Genomic DNA, 26578 nt, shown 5'->3' with positions numbered 1-26578 from the left:
CCTTCTCACAACCATCTGCTCGAAAGCACGTCTGCAGTTTACTGTTGTTGGTTCAAGCTGCCACCGTAGTTAGTGTACTGACGCCGCCGGTACACCAGGAATGAAATCAGTGTCGGAACTTTTTGGACGGGTCGTTTATGAGGCTACCACAGTAGCAGCCACGGAAATCAGTGGCTCCTGAGGAAGACGATGTTGGTAACAGTTAGACGTATGAGGTTTCACCCAAGATTCACGCGACAAGAAGTCCGAGAATGTTTTATACAGGAGTGTCTCCGCCAGAAACATCATTCTCGCACATGTTGCTTGTGTCACACAAAGAGAAAACTACGTAGTTGGAAAAATTGTTTACAATATTTCTCTATCGAGACAATTGAAATGTTGTGCCAACCTACGAATAGTATCCGAATATCCTGCTTACCGCTAGCAGTCGTGTCTTAGCAAATCAAACTATCTGAGCACGCCACAAAATCCGACTGAGGCTTACAGTCATTGATGTCTCCAACATATTACTTCCTAGGGATTCTGCATGGGGTGTTGCAGAACAGTACCACAGAGGAAACGGCTTTTGTGGAGGAGCTGGTCTGCACCACAGGCCCAAGGACGTCAATATCCACGGAAATAATGAGATAAAACTTGTTAGTGATCATATTTCATAACTTTGTAGATACATATTTGGTATGAATTAGGTATGCCTTGAATTATATATGAATTAGGTATTCTCTCAAAATTGCATGAATCCTTAGAAAGAGTCAAAGTAGCTTTTAAAAGCGCCTGCATCAAGTGGAGCTGCCAGATAATCGGAGCTCCTGTTGAGCGTACTTGGCAATAAACTGTGTGGTACACTTGCTACTGTGTGTCGTTACAAATTCTTTTGTTGCAATGGAAATAGCCCATAAAGTATCTGCCACAGTAGCAGCTGTTCTTTACACAGTTACTGCCAGGCAGCAGCCTCTCCTCTAAGCAGCGCACCGCCGGTGTAGCACAGCTACGGAGCGGTGTAGCTGCTTAACGGCAACCATTACAACGAAACGAGCGAATAAAGCTCGGGCAGTGGTGAGACTGAACTAGCGGAGGACTCATACGGCCGTGGAACCCGTGTCAACATGCAACACCTCTGCAACCTCTGGATCTGGCTGTTTGTAACCGCCCTCCATCACACAGCTCACACACGTGTGCCCGGTAAGCTCAGTGCAACTTTTTGTTAGAACAGACTAGTGTCCAAAAGTCGAGCGGCATGAACAAGAATCGAAGTGTTACAGAGCAAGATAAATATTAATTCCAAGACATTTGTCGTACAACAATGTCAACACCTCTTAGGCTAACTGCACCACATGCTTAGTGGCACGTGAAAGAAGTTGTCCACTACGCCAATCTGATAAAAACGGACATTGTCATGTATGAGGCATGAATCTACCTCACCTCCATCAGGAGGGGCATGTGGCAACAGTACCTCATCTCTGTACGCCTGAACCCCAAAAGTACTAAGATGTGAAGCTTCATACGGGCGTTCATCATGATTCGTCCCTACACCAATGCCTCATCACAACTAAACTGGTCTTCATCCACTACGTTTGCACTGGCTGCCATTTGCTCTCCTGACGAATGTACGACAATAATCACATTAGACACATAAACTGATAAGTGCATTCATACGTTCAATCATGGTAGCACTTTGATGTAGCCTAATGCACAATAAATTTGCCAGTCTCTACACTGCTGCGAGACCGACATGCAACTGACTGGACGGCTGCGAGGTTGTCAGCTGTACCTCTTCATACAGTTGCTCTACGGACATGGTATGACTTAGTGTTACAGTGAACGCCTGATATTTGTGCTGATCCCTCTTTTTTGTCATCAATACTCTGACTGGTTTAATAGAGCCCGCTAACACTTCTTCGTTTGCGTAGCAGTTATATGCAACATCCTCAGTTATTTTTTCCATACATTCAGCCCACTCTGCTCGCATGGAAGCTGTCACCATTCAATAGTCGTGTAGTAGGACCCATCTGACGTTCACCTGTAATGATTCAGGGTAACGACAGAGAAGCTCAATTGGACGTTTTGGCCATATTGAGAAAACTAGATTAGGAAGTGAGTCGTTTGTGAGTTTACCTGTCTCTGTGGCAAAATACAGGGTTATTACAAATGATTGAAGCGATTTCACAGCTCTACAATAACTTTATTATTTGAGATATTTTCACAATGCTTTGCACACACATACAAAAACTCAAAAAGTTTTTTTAGGCATTCACAAATGTTCGATATGTGCCCCTTTAGTGATTCGGCAGACATCAAACCGATAATCAAGTTCCTTCCACACTCGGCGCAGCATGTCCCCATCAATGAGTTCGAAAGCATCGTCGATGCGAGCTCGCAGTTCTGGCACGTTTCTTGGTAGAGGAGGTTTAAACACTTCACCATTAAGAAAAAATGTTGCTTCATCACTGAAAACAAGTTTCCATGAGCTGTTGCAACCGCGCCGAAAATTCAAAGCGTTTGACTTTGTCATCGGGTGTCAGGGCTTGTAGCAATTGTAAACGGTAAGGCTTCTGCTTTAGCCTTTTCCGTAAGATTTTCCAAACCGTCGGCTGTGGTACGTTTAGCTCCCTGCTTGCTTTATTCGTCGACTTCCGCGGACTACGCGTGAAACTTGCCCGCACGCGTTCAACCGTTTCTTCGCTCACTGCAGGCCGACCCGTTGATTTCCCCTTACAGAGGCATCCAGAAGCTTTAAACTGCGCATACCATCGCCGAATGGAGTTAGCAGTTGGTGGATCTTTGTTGAACTTCGTCCTGAAGTGTCGTTGCACTGACTGACTGATGTGAGAGCATTTCAAGCACGACATACGCTTTCTCGGCTCCTGTCGCCATTTTGTCTCACTGCGCTCTCGAGCGCTCTGGCGGCAGAAACCTGAAGTGCGGCTTCAGCCGAACAAAACTTTATGAGTTTTTCTACGTATCTGTAGTGTGTCGTGACCATATGTCAATGAATGGAGCTACAGTGGATTTATGAAATCGCTTCAATCATTTGTAATAGCCCTGTAGTTGTTGTTGTGGTCTTCAGTCCTGAGACTGGTTTGATGCAGCTCTCCATGCTACTCTATCCTGTGCAAGCTTCTTCATCTCCCAGTACCTACTGCAACCTACATCCGTCTGAATCTGCTTAGTGTATTCATTTCTTGGTCTCCCTCTACGATTTTTACCCTCCACGCTGCCCTCCAGTACTAAATTGGTGATCCCTTGATGCCTCAGAACGTGTCCTACCAACCGATCCCTTCTTATAGTCAATTTGTGCCACGAAGTCCTCTTCTCCCACATTCTACTCAATACCCCCTCATTACTTATGTGATCTACCCATCTAATCTTCAGCATTCTTCTGTAGCACCACATTTTGAAAGCTTCTATTCTCTTCTTGTATAAACTATTTATCGTCCATGTTTCACTTCCATACATGGCTACACTCCATACAAATACTTTCAGAAACGACTTCCTGACAATTAAATCTATACCCTATGTTAACAAATTTCTCTTCTTCAGAAACGCTTTCCTTGCCATTGCCAGTCTACATTTTATATCCTCCCTACTTCGACCATCATCAGTTATTTGCTTCCCAAATAGCAAAACTCCTTTACTACTTTAAGTGTCTCATTTCCTAATCTAATTCCCTCAGCATCACCCGACTTAATTCGACTACATTCCATTATCCTCGTTTTGCTTTTGTTGATGTTCATCTTATACCCTCCTTTGAAGACACTGTCCATTCCGTTCAACTGCTCTTCCAAGTCCTTTGCTGTCTCTGAAAGAATTACAATGTCATCGGCGAACCTCAAAGTTTTTATTTCTTCTCCATAGAATTTAATGCCTACTCCGAACTTTTCTTTTGTTTCCGTTACTGCTTGCTCGATATACAGATTGAATAGCAACGGGGAGAGGCTACAACCCTGTCTCACTCCCTTCCCAATCACTGCTTCCCTTTCATGTCCCTCGACTCCTATAACTGCCATCTGCTTTCTGTACAAATTGTAAATAGACTTTCACTCCCTGTATTTTACCCCTGCCACCTTCAGAATTTGAAAGTGAGTAGTCCAGTTAAGTTGTCAAAAGCTTTCTCTAAGCCTACAAATGCTAGAAACGTAGGTTTGCGTTTCCTTAATCTTTCTTCTAAGATAAGTCGTAGGGTCAGTATTGCCTCACGTGTTCCAATATTTCTACGGAACCCAAACTGATCTTCCCCGAGGTCGACGTCTTCCAGTTTTTCCATTCATCTGTAAAGAATTCGCGTTAGTATTTTGCAACTGTGACATATTAAACTGATAGTTCGGTAATTTCCGCATCGGTCAACACCTGCTTTCTTTGTGATTGGAATTATTATATTCTTCTTGAAGTCTGAGGGATTTTCGCCTGTCTCATACATCTTGCTCACCAGATGGTAGAGTTTTGTCAGGACTGGCTCTCCCAAGGCTGTCAGTAGTTCTAATGGAATGTTATCTACTCCCGGGGACTTGTTTCAACTTAGGTCTTTCAGTGCTCTGTCAAATTCTTCACGCAGTATCATATCTCCCATTTCATCTTCATCTACATCCTCTTCGATTTCCATAATATTGTCCTCATGAACATCGCCCCTGTATAGACCCTCTATATATTCCTTCCATCTTTCTGCTTTCCCTTCTTTGCTTAGAATTGGGTTTCCATCTGAGCTCTTGGTGTTCATGCAAATGGTTCTCTTTTCTCCAAAGCTCTCTTTAATTTTCCTGTAGGCAGTATCTATCTTACCCCTCGTGAGATAAGCCTCTACATCCTTACATTTGTCCTCTAGCCATCCCTGCTTAGCCATGTTGCACTTTCTGTCGATCTCATTTTTGAGACGTTTGTATTCCTTTTTGCCTGCTTCATTTACTGCATTTTTGTATTTTCTTCTTTCGTCAATTAAATTCAGTATTTCTTCTGTTACCCAAGGATTTCTACTAGCATTCTTCTTTTTACCTACTTGATCCTCTGCTGCCTTCACTATCTCACCCCTCAAAGCTACCCATTCTTCTTATACCGTATTTCTTTCCCCCCTCTGTCTTACCATTATATAATCTATCTGAAACCTTCTAGTATCTCCAGGTTTTCTTCCATGTATACAACCTTCTTTCATGATTCTTGAACCAAGTGTTAGCTATGATTAAGTTATGCTCTGTGCAAAATTCTACCAGGCGGCATTCTCTTTCATTTCTTAGCCCTAATCCATATTTACCTACTACGTTTCCTTCTCTCCCTTTTCCTACTCTCGAATTCTAGTCACCCATGACTATTAAATTTTAGTCTCCCTTCACTACCTGAATAATTTCTTTTAGCCCATCATACATTTAATCAATTTCTTCATCATCTTCAGAGCTAGTTGGCATATAAATTTGTACTACTGTATTAGGTATGGGCTTCGTGTCTATCTTGGCCACAATAATGCGTTCACTATGCTGTTAGTAGTAGCTTACCCGCACTCCTATTTTTTTATTCATTATTAAACCTACTCCTGCATTACCCCTATTTGATTTTGTATTTATAACCCTGTATTCACCTGACCAAAAGTCTTGTTCCTCCTGCCACCGAACTTCACTAATTCCCACTATATCTAACTTTAACCTATCCATTTCCCTTTTTAACTTTTCTAACCTACCTGCCCGATTAAGGGATCTGACATTCCACACTCCGATCCGTAGAACGCCAGTTTTCTTTCTCCTGATAACGACGTCATCTTGAGTAGGAGATTCGAATTGGGGACTATTTTACCTCTGGAATATTTTACCCAAGAGGACGCCATCATCATTTAACCATACAGTAAAGCTGCATGCCCTCGCGAAAAATTACGGCAGTAGTTTCCCCTTGCTTTCAGCCGTTCGCAGTACCACAACAGCAAGGCCGTTTTGGTTAGTGTTAGAAGGCCAGATCAGTCAATCATCCAGACTGTTGCCCCTGCAACTACTGAAAAGGCAGCTGCCCCTCTTCAGGAACCACACGTTTGTCTGGCCTCTCAACAGATACCCCTCCGTTGTGGTTGCACCTACGGTACGGCTATCCGTATCGATGAGGCACGCAAGCCTTCCCACCAACAGCAAGGTCCATGGTTCATAGTTAAGAGAATATAAAACAAGAACTGCGTTTCTGCAAATAAATAAATAAAAAATAAAAAAAATAAAAATAAAAAAATAAATATTTCTTAACGCTGAACATAAATTTATGTGTTACTGGATGGTTATAAATAAGGTGCACCTACTCACAGAGGTCCAGTGTGGGCTTTAGTTAGCGTTTAGCAGCGAAATTCGGCAGCTATTCTAATACGTTAATGCGATAACGATTTTGCTGGAAAAAATTTAGTGCCAAGTTTGGCTACCAGGTGTAAAGCTGGAGCCGTGTAACATCTCGTCGAAATTTTCGGTGCTCATATTGATCAAACTGTGTAAGTTTGCTTTCTCACTTGTTTGATATTTTTGCCCACGTCGCATTCGTGATCCACTACATATTACCATGTTTCGCTGTCGTACGATGTACACAACCGACACTGGGACTCTCTATGTAGCAACACCCTGTGGAAGTCTGGATTTGTAGCCTTGGTCAGAAGTACTATCTGGACAGAAGCTTTTCAAATATACACAATAATGCTGAAGGGTAGATTGGTTGAAGGGATAGTTAAGAAAGAAGCATTGAACTGAACTTGTTAGAAAACAGTTTTATGGCACAAATTGACTGAAACAAGGGATAGGTTGGTAGCGCACATGTAGAGGCACGAAGTAAACGTGAATTCCGTATTCGAAATTTGGAAGAAAAAAATTGAAGACCAAGATTTGACAATACCAAGTAGTTTCAAGTGGGTGTAGGTTACAGGTGAAGTTATTTTCGAATGCCGTACGCCTTATTTCACTTTCTTACAAAGTTCCTAGAGCCCATTTGAAAAATTGCATGTTGTTGTTTACCAAGGGAGTTCCCCTAATTTTCAGTGATTTAGTACAAATGACGTTGTACAAGATAAAAGTATTACATTCATTCTGGAAGAGACTTTAATTACACCCGCAAGACCGGTTTTTGATATAGCGTGGCAGATTCTCAAGATAGGTATTTAAGTTCATCAAATTAAAGACGACTGCTTGGGTTCCCAGGGTTTCCCCGGAAAAATACAGAAGTATGGTGCCACGACGTCACCAGGTCACTCAAGGGAAACACGAAGTGTTCTCTGTATGTACATCTTTCCAGAGATAGTTGCAGGACTCTGCTGTTCGCTGCAGGATGTTAAATCAAACACCTTTCAGCTGTCTAGTTTCCAAATTATTTTTATTTTATTTGGCTACCAGTTTCGTCGATTTAGTACGCCATCTTCAGGCCCCTTCCCGACGTATTGGAAGATTCCATCTCGGACCGGTCAAAACATGCACCAACATTCAAATACTGGTATCTGTAGATTTCTGCTTGCTATAGCCATCACTTCAACCATCATCTTCCGACTGTTAGATAAACATTGAATGTTGAACCGAGGTGGAATCTTCCTACACGTCAGTCACGGGCCTGAAGATGGCGCACTAAATCGCCGAAACTGGTAGCCAAAAAAAATAAAAATAAATTTGGAAATTAAACGACTGAAATGTGTTTGATTTGACATCCTGGAATAAAATGTTTGTGACTTCAGATAGCATTTTGTTATGTGTCCTAAAGTAAGCAGTTTTGTGTATAGTAACCACATCCATAGTAAGTAGAACTTTACTTTTCTGTTTGGTGAAACTGCAGTACGACGTAGAACGAAACTTCCATAAGTAAAAACAAAAATTCTGATTGCAAACTTAATGATTTAGTCGATAGAAAAGATTTTATCTGGTGTAATTACTTTCTCAGCATCTGAGCTATACAAATGCTCGTCTCCTTCTTGCAGTAATCTGAACATTACTAGAAAGTCAGTGACCGAGAGCAAACCACACCCTATTGGCGGATTCCGAGATGGTTAAAATTCTACTCTGGTCATGATACTAAAGATCTAGGGTAATAATATTCTTTCGACACAGCCTCAATTTCCCATACCGCTTCCTTCTATCCCTCTGATCTGTTAGTAAAAGTTGACATGGATCTAACGGAGGGTATGTAGATTCTTGCGATTAATTAACTGTAAATAGTGATGTACAGAGGGTATATAATTATGCACTGGCTTATTTCTTACACTGTAATGACCAGATTTGGAGTTCTACACTTTCTATAACGTTGTGAGGCCAAGCTAATGAAGTTTTACCTCTTGTTTCGGCTCCAGGCGGAATGGAAAGGTAGTTAATTTTCTGCTTTATTTCATCGCTAATAAAGTTGAAAGTGCCACTCTTCATTTTGTCTTTCCGCAGTTGCCCTTTAAGCAACAGGATTTGTAGAAAAGTGCCTCTAGAAGTTATATTCCTTCACCTTTCACCACACAACAAGCAAACAAGTTTACTCTTGTACATGATAAATATATAGCCTCCGCCCATTTTTCATAGAACTGGCAACGTTCAGCATCTACTTTTCTCTTCTGAATGCCAAATATCTTGCGAATAATTAGATAAGATGAAATTAATGTTCCGTTCCATAGATTCGTGCTGAGGAGATCCTCGTGGATGTGGAACTTGTCAATATATTTTTTAAGCTGAATTAAAAAACCTAATAGTATGAATATATAAAATACATCATTTGTTTCTATTAAAAAATTCGTCAATGGAGTAGAAGGAGTTGGCTATTTAGTAAGTCTTTCAGGCTCCTTTTAAACTGATCTTTATTTGTAACTAAATTTTTTATATTTGCTGGCAAATTATTGAAGATGAGTGTTCCTGGGTAGTGGACACCTTTTTGAACTAAAGTGAGTGTTTTTAAGTCCTTGTGCAGATAATTTTTGTTCCTAGTATTGTGTGTATGAACTGAGCTGTTTGGTGGAAAACGAGATATATTATTTAGGACAAATTTCATTAAGGAGTAAATATACTGAGAGGCAGTAGTTAGTATACCCAGTTCTTTGAAGAGGTTTCTACAGGACGTCCGTGAATTTACTCCACAAATAATACGTATCACACGCTTTTGGACTCTGAAAACTTTTGTTTCACTTGAAGAGTTACCCCAAAATATTATACCATATGACATTATGGAATGAAAGTAGGCAAAGTATGCAAGTATTTTCATTTTTATGTCGCCTATGTCAGCTAACACTGGAATCTTAGCAGAGATGCACGTAAACACTTGCGCGTAATTAACATACAACTAGCACTGAACTTTAGGTGTGAGCCAATAACAGATAACTAATTTCTTCACCAAGCTATGGATCCGGTTTGTGTTATTTAAACAGGCGCATTTCGTTAGGAATCGGCGTATCATTGTGAAGCACAGATGTGGGCAGTAAGCAATAAATAGTGAGTGTGTGTGTGTGTGTGTGTGTGTGTGTGTGTGTGTGGGTGGGTGGGTGGGTGGTTTGTCAGCACTGATCTAGAGGCGAAAATACTTTTCCCCTTCCCCCTTCTAGAGTGAGCTGTTTTTCCCATTCACCGCACGCACATAAGCACGTGAGCTACAACTTCGCGCGCAGACTGGAAACGTGTTTCCTTTAGTTGTTCAAATCAAGCAGCGGTGAAATGGTACTACACATGCGCGGAGTATGAAAATTTCACTGATCTGTGACATGAGCAGCGAGCCCGAGGCAAACCGAGCTTCGCCAGAAATATCCGAAATTGTGTCCTGGAGGGATACAATGTGAGCACATCGCTTTCTCTCTCATGAATTTCTTCTTAGGGCAGCCGGATGGGATGCTGCTGACATCTCTGTATTCTGGATGAATCTAAACAGCAAGTACACAATAACAATTGTGGGTACCACTGGAAAATACATAGACCAGTATCTCCTCAGAACGATTCCAACACCTGTTTGAGTCTATTCCTCGGTACATCACTGCACTTCAGACGACTTGCGGGGGAAATAGTGGAGGAACTTCATATTAACAATAGATCCAGTGCCTTCCTACGGCTTTTGGCCTCTCAGTGTACTCGTATATCTGAGGGGGTTACGAATCCTGACGATAATGTATCACTTTATGTGTAAAATCACGTTCTAAGCGTTGAAGGAAGCCTAGATGACTAAAAGTCAGCAACTAATGCACTGTTAGATTCAAACAATTGTTGTCTAGTTGCAAATCTAAATTTCTCCAGTTATTGCACAAAATTATTGTGGATCTTATTCTTTCGCAGGTCTGACGAGAGAGAGAGCGTTCGTCAGCGGCATTAATACTTCACCTCTGTTGAACGATGACCGCAACGAAGTGGACATCTTGCTAGACTTTGTGGGAGAGCCTCCTCTCCCGCCCACCTCCGTGTACACTAAGGCATTCAGCAGTGCGACAAGTTCGACAACATCGACCTCTGTAGACCGGCCGAGCCGCCCTCAAGCTGATCGCAGTCTCGTTGGTTCGATGGCCTCAAAGACACATCCGCAAGATCACTCAAAAGCCGGTAAGAGTAGAAGACTGTCGACAGACGCTGTTGTGGACAACGTCCTGCAAGCGTATAAAAGAGTTCTCGACAAGACTGTACGGGGCTCGCTTCAGTGCAAAAACGGCACCACCTTGCTACTTAGAGCTTTGTGTGCGCTCTGGGCTCGGCAAGTTGTGGACAGTGTACGCCATTGTAGCGCACCACCTTCCACAAGGAAAAGTTTAGCGAATTACATCGTGAAGAACGTTTTGTCCGAGGAGCACCTGTTTGTCCCAGAGAACGACTGGTCTGAGCATCTCGAAGACGTCCTGTGCACCTGCTACTATGCCATAGTGAAAACGGTCACAGACACCACCCGCTGCCACGAGTGCGAAGTAATTATTGACGAGATTGTTTTTGCATTTCTAGTAGAAGACCTGCTGACAGACATTCTGAGTTCTGAACAAAAAACATACGTCACTGACGCAGTCGGAAGGCTGTTGGACCTGAGTGGGATTTCGAACAAGAAGCAGAGTGTCTGGGAAGCTTTGTCTACTGGAAAGCAAAACCTGCGCGTTAGCAAAAAGATTCATATTGACGGTAAAAAAACATCGGAACAAAGTCTACATTCAGAAAGGTCATTTGTGGCTGCCATTTTCGGCGATACGGTGATTAATGGTGGTGAGAAGTCGAGGTGGGAGCGAAGTCCCAGTCATATTGTCAGCAAAGGGAATGAAAAACGTTCCATTCCTTTTGATTATGAAGGTGAGTGGAATAAGCAAACAGTTGTTGTACAAGGTGCCAAATCAAATTTCGTCAGTTGTTGTGTAGTATTAATATGGATATTCTTCTTTCGCAGAGTTCCTTCCGTTTGGGGAGTCAAGGCTACCAACACACTTTTATGAGTATGAAGCTGAAATTTCTCATGAGTCTTTCGATTTGGAAAAAAATGGAAAGCAAAGCTCTTTAGAACAGAGTTACCGATCGTTAGAAACAGCTGGCGGCGCCCATATCGAAGAATATTCAGTTGAAGACTCTGAAGATCTCCTGTCAACGGAACGTGAGTATTTCGATCAGCCCGTTTCACCTGTGAGGTACGATGTGACGTTCACGTCTGCCGATTATCAAGAGTTGACAATGATAATCTGGATGAGTCCCAGCGAAGACGAAGACAGAAGAGCATTGAAATGGAGAAAAAAGCGTTACCAGCCCCAATTAACGGAAAAGAAATCCGAATTTGACCATGAATCTCGCACGAAGGAGATGAAAATGTTGAAGGGTCACAAGACTAACGACGGCAGCAATTTTAGATTTTCGTTAAACCAGGAACCAAAGGGACAGAATAAAAATAAGAGCTCACTGAAGGAAGGAAAGTATGATGAGGGTGACAGCAAAAACGTTCATGTCAATTTGTTCACTGACTTGGAAGGGTCACCTTTTGTCAGAGCCTTAGGAAGATGGACACAATTTCCGGAGACGATAAAGGCCTCAGGTCGGGTTGCAAGTACTCTCGGATCAAACACGGACACACCACACGTTAACAACACGAACAGTAGCAGTGCAAGCAAATTACCCTCGAGCGAAGGTAATCAGCGTACAGCAAAAACTGCAAGACCAGGTGACCCACGTTCGAACCTCATAAGAAAGAGTAGGCAAGCAGCCTTGCACAAAATTGCACTTCTGGACATTTTTAACGAGTTGGGAAAGAAGGGCAATGTTTCCCAAGGAAACGAAGAAACAGGGAACGAACAGGGAGCAAGTTGGTCAGCGCCCCCGGGCACGAACAGGACATCTGAAGAGCACGACGCTGGAGACCAGTACGAAACGTTTCTGGGCGGCCTCGTGGGCGCTGTCGTGGATTTCCTCTCTAAAATACCGAAAAATATTGCGGATTTGGGATTGTAAATCAAGTCAAAATTCGAGATGTGCGGCAAACCATGTGATTTAGGCGTTTAGATATAAGCAGAATTAACAAATAGTGAACGAAAAGACTGTGCTATCAGTCTATGCATTTGACATATACTCAGCTGGCAATAAAACTCGTTCCATAAAAGCAGAAAAGTCTACCTCACAGTCATCGACCTCGTACATGACACCTATACAGTAGAGGGAAAACAGTATGATCACCGCCCACCATAGGATTGAACATCGCCCGGTTGTGTTGCGCGTAGGTGACATGGTAAGAGATGCACGTAAGCAGAGCTGATACCCATGAAGAACCATTCTAGCGAAGATGTGGGCTGCAAAGTGTGGAGTACAGTGATGTAGGCGACGTTAATAAAGGGCAGATCGTTAGGTCTCGGCGCCTGGGAAAGAGCACCTCAGAAAGGGCGAAGCAGGTTGGCGTGAGGCACGACAGAGTCGTGAGCATCTGTAGAAACTGGCTTATGGACGGCGAAGCAACAGGTATGCGACGGGGTGATAGGCGCCAACGCCTCGTCAAAGAAAGTAGTCGGAGGCTTGCCTGCTAGTTAGAGCAAGATGAGCAACTACCTGTGACAGCTCTGTCGACAGAGTATAACGCAGGTATTTGCAAAACTGTTTCGGAACACACTGTTTAGTTAACATTGTTGAACATGGGGCTCCGCAGCATTACTAACCAACGTGTTCTCACGTTAACCCACGACATGTTCAGTTACGATTGCAACGGGCGCAGTATAATAGAGACTGGACCACGGATGAATAGGAACGAGTCACCTGGTCGGATGAATCACGTTTGTTGTTACACCAGGTAGATGATCGTTTACGGATACGCTGTCGTCTTGAAAACGGTTCCTCGGTACATACACTGCCAGTGAGATCAGTGTCGTGCTATAGGGACACCCATCTCGGCTTCCATGGGACCTGTGGCAGTACCATGACATCATCCTTTACCCGAAGACGATGTCTCCTTCCACTGGGATAACTGCCCATGTTACAATGCCAGAATCGTCTAACATTGGTTTGAGGATCAAGATAGTGATCTCACGTTGACCTGTTTGCCATGAAATTCAGCTGACCTGAAACGTATCTGGTGGCATCTACATGTCCACAAACCGACAGCCCTTAGTGTATCCGAATTGTGTGATCGGGGCGAAGACATCTGGTACCACAAACCTACGGACACTTTTTAAGGATTTGTAGATCCATGTCACACGGAATGGTTGCTGTATTTCATTCCAGAGGTGGACCAACAAGTAATTAAGGAGTTGGTTACGTAGTTTTGGCTCATCTTTGTAGAAGGAGAACCGAAATAGTCGTCCACAGAGAATACGTAGTTACGGGAAGGAAATGTCACATCTGATCTGAATTCAGAAAAATCTGAATGTAACTTAGGACATCGTGGTCGTTAGAGACACACCTCTAAGTTATCTGGATAATGATCGTGAACATCTTAAAGGAAACATCACGACATTCACGTGAAGTGCCCACAAAAATTTACAGTGCGATGACCAGGAGGAGTTTGGACTCCTACCCTCATAAAGAAAAATCTTGTAGCGTAACAACCGCACAACCACTTCCAGTACATCACAAGGAACGTTCAAACCGACAGTCCTACTGAAAGACTTGTCCTCCAATCGACAGTTATTTGGAGAGTCTAAAAACATGACACTAAACTAAGCAATTTGTTTGAACGATTTAGTGCCGCCTAAACAAATGATTGAGCTACATTACTAATAACACTAACAACAAAATTCAAAGACATCTGACAAAATCTTTTTCTCATTTAAAGCCAGTGTAGGGACACACATTTTTTTTTTTGTTTTAAGTAGAAATACGTTCGGCTCCACTTTTCTTACATGGTCTTCCATGCTATCAGGAAAATTGTAGACACCTATCCACGATTGTGAAATTGTAGGAAGTTCGCCTCTTGAAAATTAATGAAAATAAATGCAGCTAAACTCTGTAGAGTTACATTTGTACGAAATTTTACAGCCGTAGTTATTATACAACGATTTCTCTAAAGGGTTAATTCCATGTTCACAAAGCAATCCGATTCACGTAATTTTTGAAATCATCTCAGGAAAGAGAGAATTCCGAATATTTACTTCAGCTGTCAACAACTGATCACATATTCAAAATTCCGTCTAGACAGATAGACTCTGACATAACGTCCCACAAAACGTTTAATTTTGTGCACTCTGGGTTTAAATCTGTTAGTCGCTTTTCTTTTTAGTATAACATTACAGCAAACATTGTTAATTAAACGCTCTGGTACATACTATCATTTACAATCAATTCAAGAGAGTTTGTTCTTTTATTTTGTTTTCAGTTTTCATCCCAGCAATTTTCTATCCTTTATAATGCGAGTTTACGGTGTATAGCTCTTTTACTTGTTTTTGACTGACTACTTGACAACATTGAACCAGTTTCCCGGCACCTTTAGCTTATAACCTGCTCATGTAGCGTAGTGCATACTGGGTTTCCTTTCTTGTATAAGTAATATGAACGACGAAAGAAATTCGTAACTGGTAATTTATTGTATGTCACTTTCGTACATGGGTTGCTGCTTGTGTTTATCAATACTCTGGTTTCCCCATCTGTCTCCACAGTAAAGCATACAAATATATATCATCCCACCTTCATAGCCTTCTGATACATACTGAACAAAGCGATCGTCTCTTGGTGATATATTTGAGCCATTGTTGTTGAACATAATGAAATTCCTACGTTTAATTTTATAATTTACTTACTTTGGTTAATTACGTCTTGCAGATGATGCTGACAAAAATCATAACATGAAATTTAGTTTGACTTAATGACGACCCAAAAGTGAAGGAGGTAACGAAATGAAACTTCACAGTTTTAGAGGATATGTGATGTTATTTCAGGGATTACAAAATCGAGTCTTATTTATAATGAAACTGGCAGTATGAGACCACTTGTGAATATTTCACTTCCTTCTGGAATGGATTTATGCCGTAATTAGGTTGTGAAGGGCGTCATGAAGTCTTTGTAGCATCTCCTGAGGCAAACTAGCCCACAACTGTTGTATCTGGTTCTTGATGTAATCGACACTGTCATGGGGATGGAGTTGCGGTCCGAGATGGTCCTACACATGTCCAATCCATGACAAATTTTGGAATTTTGCTGGCCACAGGAGCAAATATCACGCAGATGGGCCACAGAAGCAGTTGCCATATGTGAACGAGCATTGTCCTGTTGAAAAATGGCACCACGATACTCTAAACACCATGTGATGCAAAATCATCACCAGTCCTTGTTTCCCGGTCACAACACCACTCCAGACAAAGCCATTTGTGTTGTAGTGTTAATCGCAGCCTGTGCATGAGATGCTAAGTCCCTTATCTGGCTATTGGTGTCCTTCCACCAATGGCACAGGATAACACTGAATGTTGCAAGGGATTCATTACTTGTTCTCAGATGGCATGCAGAGATGTGAATGTGTTACTGTGTACCTGGTGCACAATATGGCATCCTCCTTTGCCGTGGTCATAAGTGGTCGAACGGAATGTTGACGACGAACGTAAGAGAGTGAGGCCAAATCGCAATCTAATCTCAAGGCTATCTCCCACATCTCTTGGGCGGTTGTATGTAATACATTCAAGGTCAGCTTGTAACTTGATACCTATCAGGTGTCAAGATAAGCTCCCCACATCTGATCAATTGTGTCACATGAAAATGGTGGGAAAATAAAGGTCACTGTGCTGATTATGGCCCCGAAGCTATGGACTCTCTCCTCTCAATGTTTTAGGCCAATAAGACGACTTAAAAACGGTGGGTAAACAGTTCCGCTCCCTTCCATTTTCTCTCTCTAGGCGAACAGAATTACTTTAAAATGGCGGGAAAATCAAGTTCCCTTGTTCCTCCTCTCACTCGCCCAATTTCTCTGAGTTCCGTCATTTATAGTATCTACTCTGTACTGGAAAAATGATGATCATGAAGTACCGTCAAGCATCAGCAACCACCAGTCGACAGGAGAAAAATCATAACAAGACTTTCACATTCAAATGCAAGAATTAGTTCAGCTGTCAGGCTCATTATTAATAATTCATAAATATTCTATGTGTTTTTTGTGAATACTTGTTTTTCTTTTTCCCAACAGTGAAACAACTCCCAACACTCTCTGATGTAGTGGAGCAGGGCTCAGCACTAGCTGAAATGATTGACCAGGGCATGCAGGTGTATGAGTTTCTGTTCTCTACACCACTGCAGCATACCACAGTCAACCTACTGATTTATCAGATCTTTTTTTCAAGTATCTTGTGCCACAACAGGAGCTAACACTTCAACTACGGGATCAGGCAATGCAGATGGCCTATTTGCCCCAGCAGCTGCAGTACACAATGATGGGCTATCCGAGTTTCATCGAACTGCTGAGCTCCTGTTAAAAGGCTCCAAATTACTGTTCTTTGCCAATACTTGTCATGTGACTGCAGGCAGACTGAAATGGAGGAATCTAGTCTTAGCACCTGGAATAGACTTTAAAGTTCGAGTAGATGTAGAGAATGTTGAACGCATTGGTGCTAAAATTCAGTATACCTGGTATGAGCGGCGCTGTTTATGGAGCATGACGCAGAATATTGATAAGATGATGACCAAATAAGTGTACTACTGAAAGTTACTAAATCAAAAAACGAATTGCGCTAGTAAAAATCTAAACTGTAAAAATTTGTACTTTTTGTATGATACGATGCAGTTCTAAGCTAAACAGGACTGCAGAGAGACCATCACCCTGTTTCACTCCATCCTCAAACTGCCTGGTCATTCTGTTATTCACTTTTACTTTTGCTTTTGTATCAGTCATTGTTAGCTCGATTAACCTCTTCAGTTTATCACAGATGTCCAATTATTTCAGTCCTTTATACGATTCTGGTCTCTTAATACTTCCAGAAGCTTGTTTAAAGTCAGTGAACAGGAAGTTGAGATCTATATCATATTCATAAAATTTTTCCATTATTTATCTAACAACAAACAACTGGTCAGATGTACCTCTGTTTGGTCAGAATCCGCATTGGTATTCTCCGAGTATCTTTTTGGAGCACTTTTTTATTCTTTTGTTCAGCACTCCAGAGAAAATCTTATATTCTGTATTCAGTACTGTTATACGTCTATAGTTTTCACAATTGAGCTTTTCTCCTTTCCTATATATATTGGGCATATTTTTCCAGTATTCCACACCTCCAGCGTGCTTTCATTTACCCATATGTTGTTTATTAGTTTAAATATTTCACATCTTTGAGGTTGCCCCCTGATTTTATTAGCTCTGACACGGTCCCATCTTCGTTGGGTGCACAGTTCTTTTGTAGTTTATTTATCACTGTTTCCACATCCAGCATTGTTACGTTTTGTGCCTCATCCCTTTCAGTTTCTCTTGTATCTGTGTTGTCTTCCTGTTCCTGTGTACCTCTTGGGCCCTGATCTGAGTTTTGTTGAGCATATCTTCAAAGTATTTTGCCCACTCCTGCAATATTTCTTGTTCATCTCTTATTGTCTCGCCATTCCTGTTTTTGCATTCATTTTGTTTCGGTTGAAAATGTTTTCTCATCTTTTCATGTCATGATAGAATTTCTTCGTTTCATTCTGTACCCTTAATTCTTCTATCTCTTTAAACTTTGATTGCAGCTGTTCCTTTTTCTTTTTCTTGCATAGTCTTTGGGCATTGGATCTTAATTCTTTGTATACCTCCACGTTTCTTCTTGTTTCTCTGTGTATCATTCTCAGTCTTGCTGCATTTTTACGTTCTATTACTAGCCTGCATTCATCAACAAACCACTCATTTCTTGCATTTCTTCTCATCCGAACTATGTCTTCTACTCCCTGTTGTAATAAGTGAATGTCTTTGAAAAAGACTTGCAATTTGAACTCATAAGAGAGACAGACAGTAAATGTTAAATTTTGTTAGGTCGGTGGAAAGCGAGACTGATATTGTTGATGAAACTTAGAAAATGTAACTACTTTTGTTACCATTTTGAGTTAGAGAATTGTTAATCACTTAAATCAGTTTTTCTGACAAATTGCAGTATGTAAATCATTTCAACATTGTTATATAATTTTGAAAATTTATCAATATATCGTGTAATTCTTGCTTTTATACTTTCAGCATTGCTTGTTTCCATATTGTTGATTGTGATGTATGTATTGATCATCCATTGTGTTTCTGGTAATGGTCACTGACACCTGAAAGCAGTTTACATTATAGTGAAATAACATTTTTCTATTACTGCTGTGTTACAGATCATGATTAATAAAATACTTTTATGATGTATATATGCAGACTGAAGTGACAAGTGAATGGCTATGACTGGGAACAAATTTTCATTCGTCGCTTCAGTCTGCACATATACAACATAGATCTTTCAGACCTGAAAAAGTATTAATTAAAGGACTTCTGGTAGTGAATTATTATGAAGTGTTCAGTGTGATGTTAATTAACTTTCATACCTTTTATAAGGACTTGCATTTTCAGCTGAGCTAGTGGGCATACTCTGCTTGTTACCATGTATATAAATTTCAGTAATTGTTTCTTAAATTCACATTTCATTCAGAATAATGAGTTTCATTACTTTACTCAAACATGGGTAGGGAAAAATATAATTTCATGAAACAACTTCATTTTTGTTAAGTACCAGCTCCAAATTAATAACATACCCATTAACAATTCCCAATAAATTAATACAAATACAAATTTTTACAGTTTCGATTTTTACTAACGCAATTCGTTTTGTTGACGCAGTAACTTTCAGCAGTACACTTATTTGCACTCTACTGGTACAAAATTCTTTAGAATAATGCCCCTTCTAAAAATAACAGAACATTACACACACATGTGATTCACGTCCAATGAGTGTGGATAGATTACTATGTGCAAACGTTAATATGTATAAAACAGAAATAAAAACGACATGACAGACAATGCATCTTAGCCCAGAGGGTTCAGTATGAGATCTATTAAGCTTCTCAGGGAGCCAAGTTTTGGATATGAATTCCCATAAAATTTGCAAACAAGCATGACCAGTATATATGTTACTGGTTAGAATGATTTATGTTGAGTGCAGTACCACAGTGAATCCTTTTCTCAATGACAGATTAATTCAAACGATCTGCAGGTTTTTCTCTACAGTGAAACCGAGATATAAAGTACCAAGCAACCCATATACCTACCAGTGACTGCCTGCACATTGGACCATCCCAAGCTTCATATTATCTGCTGAATCTAATCAATTTTTGAGGAGAGGAAATCGTGATCTAAACATAGATTACTTATGAAGTAGCGTGGGTGCAAAGGAATAAAACCAATGCACACATATGTCAGTACACTCCATTCCAGGTGAAGCACACCATGTTAACATGGGAAAATTACGAGTTAATTACACTGATATAATTGAAAACGTGAAATAGTTCACTTGATATAACACCTAGAGTTCAGTATTTCTCCCACAAACCTTTTGCTTCAGAAATACCTAACTTGAATATCCAATTCGATACACAACATACAGACAGACTATTCAGCTAGAAATATCTTCATTCATTATGCTGGAGTTGTAGGAAGGGCAATCTGAAAAGGATTCCAGCATATTTGACAGTTTTAAACTAACCAATGTTAAAGTGTACTTGAATTCTGAATTTTAACAATTGATAATTTGTAGCTTGAATGGGGTAATAATGTTCTTGGCCTTGGCCTATGGCAGGTATGCAAGATTTCGCTTTTTTTACAATGAGAGCAATGAATGTGGGTGCATGGTGGTAACAGACATTCACATAGAATTCAAAAATTCAGATACATTCACGTAGGCACTGGAGCATACTCCTTTTGGTTACATGAACATATGATCAATTATTCTACATTCACTGAAACTTTGCATGAAATTGTATAAATTAACAAGTGTAGTGCCATATCTACTGCATATCATGATGAAACCTAAGAGTGAAAACATCATCATAGTCACACAGGCCTTCTACAATGACTGTGCACTGTTTGTTTTTTAAGGATATCAACTTCATGGAATTCACAAAAGTTGGACATGAAATAAGGGTGTTTTCCACAAATGTAGAATCGCCGCAGGCCGCCGTGGCCGAGCAGTTCTAGGCACTTCAGTCCGGAACCGTGCGACTGCTACGATTGCAGGTTCGAATCCTGCCTCGGGCATGGATGTGTGTGATGTCCTTAGGTTAGTTAGGTTTAACTAGTTCTAAGTTCTAGGGGACTCATGACCTCAGCAGTTGAGTCCCATAGTGCTCAGCGCCATTTGAACCATTTGAGCCTTCTACAATGACTGTGCACTGTTTGTTTTTTAAGGATATCAACTTCATGGATTCACCAAATTTGGACATGAAATAAGGGTGTTTTCCACAAATGTAGAATCGCCGCAGGCCGCCGTGGCCGAGCAGTTCTAGGCACTTCAGTCCGGAACCGCGCGACTGCTACGATTGCAGGTTCGAATCCTGCCTTGGGCATGGATGTGTGTGATGTCCTTAGGTTAGTTAGGTTTAAGTAGTTCTAAGTTCTAGGGGACTGATGACCTCAGATGTTAAGTCCCATAGTTCTCACAGCCATTTGAACCATTTTTGTAGAGTCGCCAAACCATTCAGATATATGGAGGGTGCCAAGACTGGAAAAACTGCATCATGGTTAGCCTGATTTCACCTTGGATTTCACCTGTGATGATCATGGAATGCCTGACAAAAGTAAGTGATATCGCTCTGAATATTTGACCATTTAGATACTACTGTATTCATAAAAGTCACAGAGAACGATTTGCGGATGCATGAGATTTACAAGAATTATTCTGTTCATGATCTGGAATCGTACATGGAGCAGTGGTGATCTGGCTGAGGAGTGGAAAGCTACTGGGACCACAGAATGAACTCTGCTATAACAGTAATTTATTATCATTGTCAACGATAAAATCCGCTGCAGCTGTAAAAATTATTTATTTCCAAACAGGAAAGTCCTACCCGGTTTCAGGGCATATGTCCAAACTTCAGTTGCATATTAAAATATGAATCAACAAGGATACATAACTAAGGTTAAATAGGTTAAAATATGTTAAAATAGTGAATCCCTGACACATAGCATGCAAGAGAATATTTTCTTCAAACTTAGATCTGCCAGAAAGCCTCTCACAGAGGAGGACAATGATCCAAGCAGACAGTGCGCCACACAAGGATCTGCATGAAGACAAATGGATGGGCTTTCGAACATAGTGCTTCATAGACACCTGTACGATCAGTGTGCCCACAACCCAAAGTTGTTTTCAGTCTGCATACCACGCACCAGGGATGCACTATTTTCAAATATTTTAATCTGTTTTGACCTTAGTTATGCATCCTTGTGGACTCACATTTTAATGTGGATGTGAAGATGGGATGCATATCGTGAAACCGAGTAGTGCGTTCCTTTTCTGAAATAATTAATTTTTAGAATTGTTGTAGATTTTATCATTAACAATAAATAACAACTGTAGATGTCCCACGGAAAGAAATGTGTGTAGAAATTTATGAACCAAAACATTAAAGTTTTTGCAGTGAAAAGTACAGAGTTAAGCATAACCCCTGAAATGCATGAAAATTAGCTGATGATTGATAATGACACAGGTTGCCCTATGTTGGAGTGTAAAAATTAAATTATCAAATAATTCTAGTACTAAACAGTTGCTACAAAATTATTGTCATACAGTATTTCTCATTAACAGATCATTTAAGGACATCAACTGACTACATTTAGCAACTGCACAAATGACTCAAGATCCAAATATAATTGTGTCTCATGAGGGAAAAAAAGGATTTAATGTTTTAAGTACCTGCAGTACAAATGTTTAACAAAGAGTTACAGATCAGTACCAATCTAAATTATAACTGACAAACGGATTAAGGCCCAGAATTAACTGTCTACCATATTGACGCCAATTCAAGTAATACAATTTTACTACAATTTCTACTGAAGAACACGTTTCCTCAGCAATAAGAACACTTAACCAGTAACACTTACCAAACTCAACTGAACGAAATTACACTTCAAAGAACCTTAATAGCATTTACGACAGATAGTGGGATAACAGAATTAGTGGCCAGTGGCCATGTAACAACTTTACAGTTGGAGAAGACTTTTCAGGATTTACAGGAACTAGTAACTATTTTGGAGAAGTTTAATTTTAAATACAGAGAGCCTTACAGTGGAAAGGCCAAGAAAAACTTTAAATTAAGGTTTAATTTAAACTTATACTGAAGTCGTTCTCTAGATGGTGTCACTTAAGTTTATCCAGACAGGATTTGTTAGAATGAAGTCGCATTATATCCTCTACAATTGACGTACAAAACACCAAAGCAAGCAAGCCCTTGATATCAGATGTTTCAGAAAAATAAACAATGGATATAGCTGACTAAATATACAGATGCAATCAACAAAACATGGTAGGCTGCAATGCCAAATAAACAAATGACAAACACACATGTGACTAACATAGATGATAGAAAATGACAGGTAATATGAACTTGGTGCAACCATTCCCACAGGTGCATTACAAAATCATTTTGTGGATGCCCCCATATCGACCAAAGCATACAATGAAACTCTTGATACACAATGAATTAAATAATGGCTACTTTGTCCTATAACACACGCATATAGGCAGAATTAAACACTCGTCTTGTTAAATATGAAACAAATGCATCAGGTAAATTTGACAAGCACCGAAGACTTAAGTAGTATTCTGATGAAACACAGGAGGCCAAAGAATAATCCAGACTGGCAAGAAATAAGCGTTGACCACGATTTTACTCTAATGCTAAAAGCATCAATGAGTTACAGGCTGATGAACATTGAGTAGACACTATTTTCATTAATCACAAGACACTTAATAATATGTGAGGAAGGTAGTTCACGGATAATCTTAACAGTAAGTACCTTGAGCATTAATTTAATAAAATACAAGACACTTTAAAGAAGGTTATCAAGTATGACAAAAAACAAATCAAACCAAGTAAACTATAGAATGATACGAAACAAAGCGTATCTTCTGTGTACAAAAAACCAGCCACACTACACAGTAACGTGCTGAGTGGATAACAAATTTGAAATTTATTATATACGTTCACCGAAAACTCCGAATACCTGTCCAGAAAGCTGGCCACATAGAGTCAGTAGCAAAAAACAAACGAGTGCTTTTGGCTCTCTGTATTACACAGAGGGAATGACACAATAGCAAGTATGCCCGAAAGAAACTAGGATGCAATAGTTCACACGTAGTCTGAGATCAAAGTTACTAATCATTTCCAAAAGGCCCCATCGTACAGTCCACAATATGATAATGCAACATTTTTCTGAGCACACTTGCTTCCTTCAGTGGTAGAGATTCTGGTACATAAACTCCAACTGGCGTGTTGGCGCCAGCCACACTCCACAAGCCAAACCTTCAGCTTCCAGCTATGTTCAACTCAACAGAGCATTCACACAAAACACAGAACTCCAACTGCTCTCTACAGCCAGCAAGTCACTTTCCCATAGCTAAGCGAGCACGGCCCTATATCCGCATCGGCCACCACTTACACACACCTTCTCATGCCCGGGTGGAGACGAACACAGTATGAATGCAATCCATACTAGAGCACCAAGGATGTTGCATCCTACGTCACATTCATATGTGCATCTATTCGACAGCTCATGCATATGTATGAACAAGAAAATGTGGTTTTATGTGAGCTTCTGATAATACATAATTACTTTTAAGTTAGACTACAATGAAGTTAGATTTTTTAAGGAAAACCATTGAGGTTGCCTATCAACAGAAGGAGTTACAATTTTAGTCGTGTCTCCTACATGTCTTTGGAATCGACAGTGATCATGTGCCGCTGGTTTCCAAAGATCCATCGATGCTGCTCAGTATGCAAACTCTATCAGAATTACAGAGCGATCTGAGTTGCATTCGACTTAAGCAAATTATACTTTCTTCGTAACTGAGCTTATGTTTGGTAAACCACCTGACGTATCTCTCTTGTAGTCTTTCATTCTAAAGTAGCACTGAACGAAGATTCACCACTCATGGAATTTGCTGTACCGCTTTCTCGAGATAAGTGATGCTGAAGGTATACTCCTGGCTGCCTGATTTGATATCATTCAGCAGGTGTACGCTGACCGTTAGTAGAAGTAATACACGACCAGCACTTTGGTGACAGTTATATCTGATTTGGTGTTCTCACAGCAGTGGAGATACTGAGAAGAACTGCACATGGAGGGAGGAGTGGATGTTAACTTATCGAGAGCATTGCAAGCAATCCAAGTTGTTGAGTGGAATTGAGTGAGTCCTGTCACCTAACCAATCCCAATAAATACTAGTTTTGGGGTCAATTAAGATCAAGATTTGCTTTGGTGATTTTATGCGGAAATTCCCAGTCAAGGTGGCCTGTAATCCATCTGTGTTGGCTGCACTGGTTGTATTTTTCATGCGCACCCCCCTCCCCTTTTCACTCCATAAGGTTTTTACGTTTTGTAAGCATATAGTGAGCATCTACATTCTTCCAGTGGTCTACACTGGAAGAACGTAGACTCTGATGACACCATCCATGATCTCGCACATGTGCCATCTGAACAGAGGGGGCAGACCGTAAAGCTATGACGAGAATTTAGTGCTGGCCGGTGTGGCCGACCGGTTCTAGGCGCTGCGGTCTGGAACCGCGAGACCGCTACAGTCGCAGGTTCGAATCCTGCCTCGGGCATGGATGTTTGTGATGTCCTTAGGTTAGTTAGGTTTAACTAGTTCTAAGTTCTAGGGGACTAATGACCTCAGCAGTTGAGTCCCATAGTGCTCAGAGCCATTTGAACCATTTGAACCAGCCAACAGGCAACTACAGACAGGCCTCAGAAATAAGGTAGCTAGATTCAACAGTTTTCACTGCCTATAAAGTACAATTCGTAAGTCAGAAGAATTACATCTGCATTCTGTACCCTTAGATTCTAAAATCATTTTGGGATAGTGACAGCCACAAGCCCCCACAAAAAATGATTCAAATGGCTCTGAGCACTATGGGACTTAACATCCGAGGTCATCAGTCCCCTGGAACTTAGAACTACTTAAACCTAACTAACCTAAGGACATCACACACATCCATGCGCGAGGCAGGATTCGAACCTGCGACCGTAACAGTCGCGCAGTTCCGGACTTAAGCGCCTAGAACCGCTCGGCCACCACGGCCAGCAAGCCCGCACACATTGACGGAATTTAACTCTAGTAGTACCAGGCAAAACCTTCATAAATAACGCCTTTGTAGCCACCACACGACACCAAGTGATGTGCACACTAATCGGATGTTCACAGTGATTTCTCGTAAAATCCAGCGCCCATTGACAAACGCTTGCTTAGGGAGCACCGAGAGAAGGATGTAATGAAGATGATTCGTAGTCGGAAACCCACGGGTATCATCCAGCAGAGGCCACCGCGTCCAGTACTCGCAAAGGTCACGCCGAACTCCAATCCGGCAGCACAGTGGACACAAACTGCTTGCAACTTCAATAACAGAGGACACGCCAAATTCTGTGCGTCCTGCCGGAGTAGCTTTCAGCAATCAATGCTCACGATGGCGACCAACACTCGGCCCCTCCAAACCCACATTCAGCAAACGCACCACTCTAGCCAACGGACCACGGCAGACGCTAGACCACGCCGCCTCACTTGAGTTCTTCGTCGCCCGTGTCACACTCTCGTCTCTCTAGGTCGCCGCAGCCCTTAACTACCTTCTCCTCCCACATGCCCTCTACCGGCGACAGTCACGCTCCATGCGCTCTTGCGGCCAGAGGGATTCCAAATCCGTGGTAATTACTCGAAATTAAACACGGGCGCACGGTACTCATACCAAACATGTAATAACTGTGAACATTATAACTTCAATGGCACCACATCACCCTTTAAACTTTGGGCATACCTAGATATGAGTGGCACATCTGGATAGAGCATTTCCCATTTACAGCAAGAAGGAAGAAGAAAACATGCCAGAGGAGAAGCACAACGTGCAGAATAAAAAACCTGTAAACTATGAAGTCGTCAGACCCCTCTACTTTTCCAAAGTACCCGAATGTTGCCCCGAACATGTAGATTTTTTTGTTATTCTAAGAAGGGGAGAAACAGTATTGCTTCTGGATTTAAAAAAAAAAAAAGCATGTTTAGCTTACTTACATTTCAACTGCCAAAACATAATGGTGCAAAGAA

The 26578-nt window shown here is 41.1% G+C and overlaps 1 protein-coding gene across 1 annotated transcript; it reads left to right on the top strand.

Annotated features, from left to right (window-relative positions):
• The first annotated feature begins 1103 nt into the window (after positions 1-1103).
• Positions 1104-20774, top strand: LOC126482729 (uncharacterized). Its single transcript, XM_050106561.1, has 4 exons — positions 1104-1179; positions 10215-11201; positions 11296-11496; positions 20677-20774. Exons 1-4 carry the CDS (start codon positions 1104-1106, stop codon positions 20772-20774), a joined length of 1362 nt encoding a protein of 453 aa, XP_049962518.1.
• Positions 20775-26578: the final 5804 nt, after the last annotated feature.

This window comes from Schistocerca serialis, chromosome 1 (genome assembly GCF_023864345.2).
Source record: "Schistocerca serialis cubense isolate TAMUIC-IGC-003099 chromosome 1, iqSchSeri2.2, whole genome shotgun sequence".
Classification (NCBI taxonomy): domain Eukaryota; kingdom Metazoa; phylum Arthropoda; class Insecta; order Orthoptera; family Acrididae; genus Schistocerca; species Schistocerca serialis.
This window is presented reverse-complemented; position numbering and strand designations above follow the sequence as displayed.

Bases quoted from the DNA above. Each gene is read 5' to 3' on its own strand.
- LOC126482729 (XM_050106561.1), top strand. From the start codon at position 1,104: ATGCAACACCTCTGCAACCTCTGGATCTGGCTGTTTGTAACCGCCCTC. The intron at 1,180-10,214 runs GTAAGCTCAGTG...ATTCTTTCGCAG, and splicing joins AGCTCACACACGTGTGCCCG to GTCTGACGAGAGAGAGAGCG. The intron at 11,497-20,676 runs GTGAGTATTTCG...TTGTTTTTTAAG, and splicing joins AGATCTCCTGTCAACGGAAC to GATATCAACTTCATGGATTC.